The following is a 579-nucleotide window of genomic DNA, read 5'->3' as shown; positions in this document are numbered from 1 at the left end:
GGTTGGTTTCGAGGCAGGTGCTCTGGGCGGGCGGGGAAGGGGTGGCCGCGGGCGGAAGGGGCAGGAAGAGCAGCTCACATCAGTCCACCGTGCTCCTCTTTAGCGCCTCTGGTCAAAGGTTTGCTGGGGGCAGGAGGGAAAGGCATGGGGAGGGGTGACTGGGGACCTTGTCTTCCCCACACACCCCCCGGGGCACAAAGCCCCAGGCAGGGCAGGTCCCCTCAGCCCTGCTGTCCCCCCAAACCCCAAACCCCACACCAGGAGAGAGGAAGGCCAGCAGACCACTTTCTGGCTGGAGGACTGAGCAGAGGGGCGGGACTTACCCAACTTCCCCACCTGCCCCCCTCACTAAGGGGCAGGAGAGCGAGGGGCACCCGGAGAGGGTAGAGGCGTTCGACACCACGGCCAACGCCAGAAGGTGGGGGGGTGGGGGGTGCTGGCCCTCTGAGGTGTCCCGCTTCGGGGGGAGCACAGCCTCGGGCAGTCCCACAGGAGCTCAGAGAGGGTGAAGAAGGGGTGGCCTAGAGGCGGGACGGGTGGGCAGCCCCTCACAAGGAAGACAGATCCCACCCCAGATGG

The 579-nt window shown here is 67.0% G+C and overlaps 1 protein-coding gene across 3 annotated transcripts in view; it reads right to left on the bottom strand.

The window, feature by feature from the left end:
- LOC102260177 (splicing factor U2AF 65 kDa subunit) overlaps positions 1-579 on the bottom strand; it is a 20999-nt gene that overhangs the window by 20209 nt on the left and 211 nt on the right. Inside the window, exon 1 of one of the 3 annotated variants that reach the window (XM_014530128.1) lies at positions 79-172. The exons of the other annotated variants lie outside the window; for them this stretch is intronic. Within the exon in view, the coding sequence (XP_014385614.1) occupies positions 79-146 (68 nt within the window). The 5' untranslated portion in view covers positions 147-172. Of the gene's footprint in view, positions 1-78; positions 173-579 lie in introns of those variants that run through there. 3 annotated transcript variants of the gene reach the window in all.

This window comes from Myotis brandtii, unplaced genomic scaffold (genome assembly GCF_000412655.1).
Source record: "Myotis brandtii unplaced genomic scaffold, ASM41265v1 scaffold720, whole genome shotgun sequence".
NCBI classification, from domain to species: Eukaryota; Metazoa; Chordata; class Mammalia; order Chiroptera; family Vespertilionidae; genus Myotis; species Myotis brandtii.
Note: the sequence above shows the minus strand (reverse complement) of the source record. Positions and strands in the feature narration are given on the sequence as shown.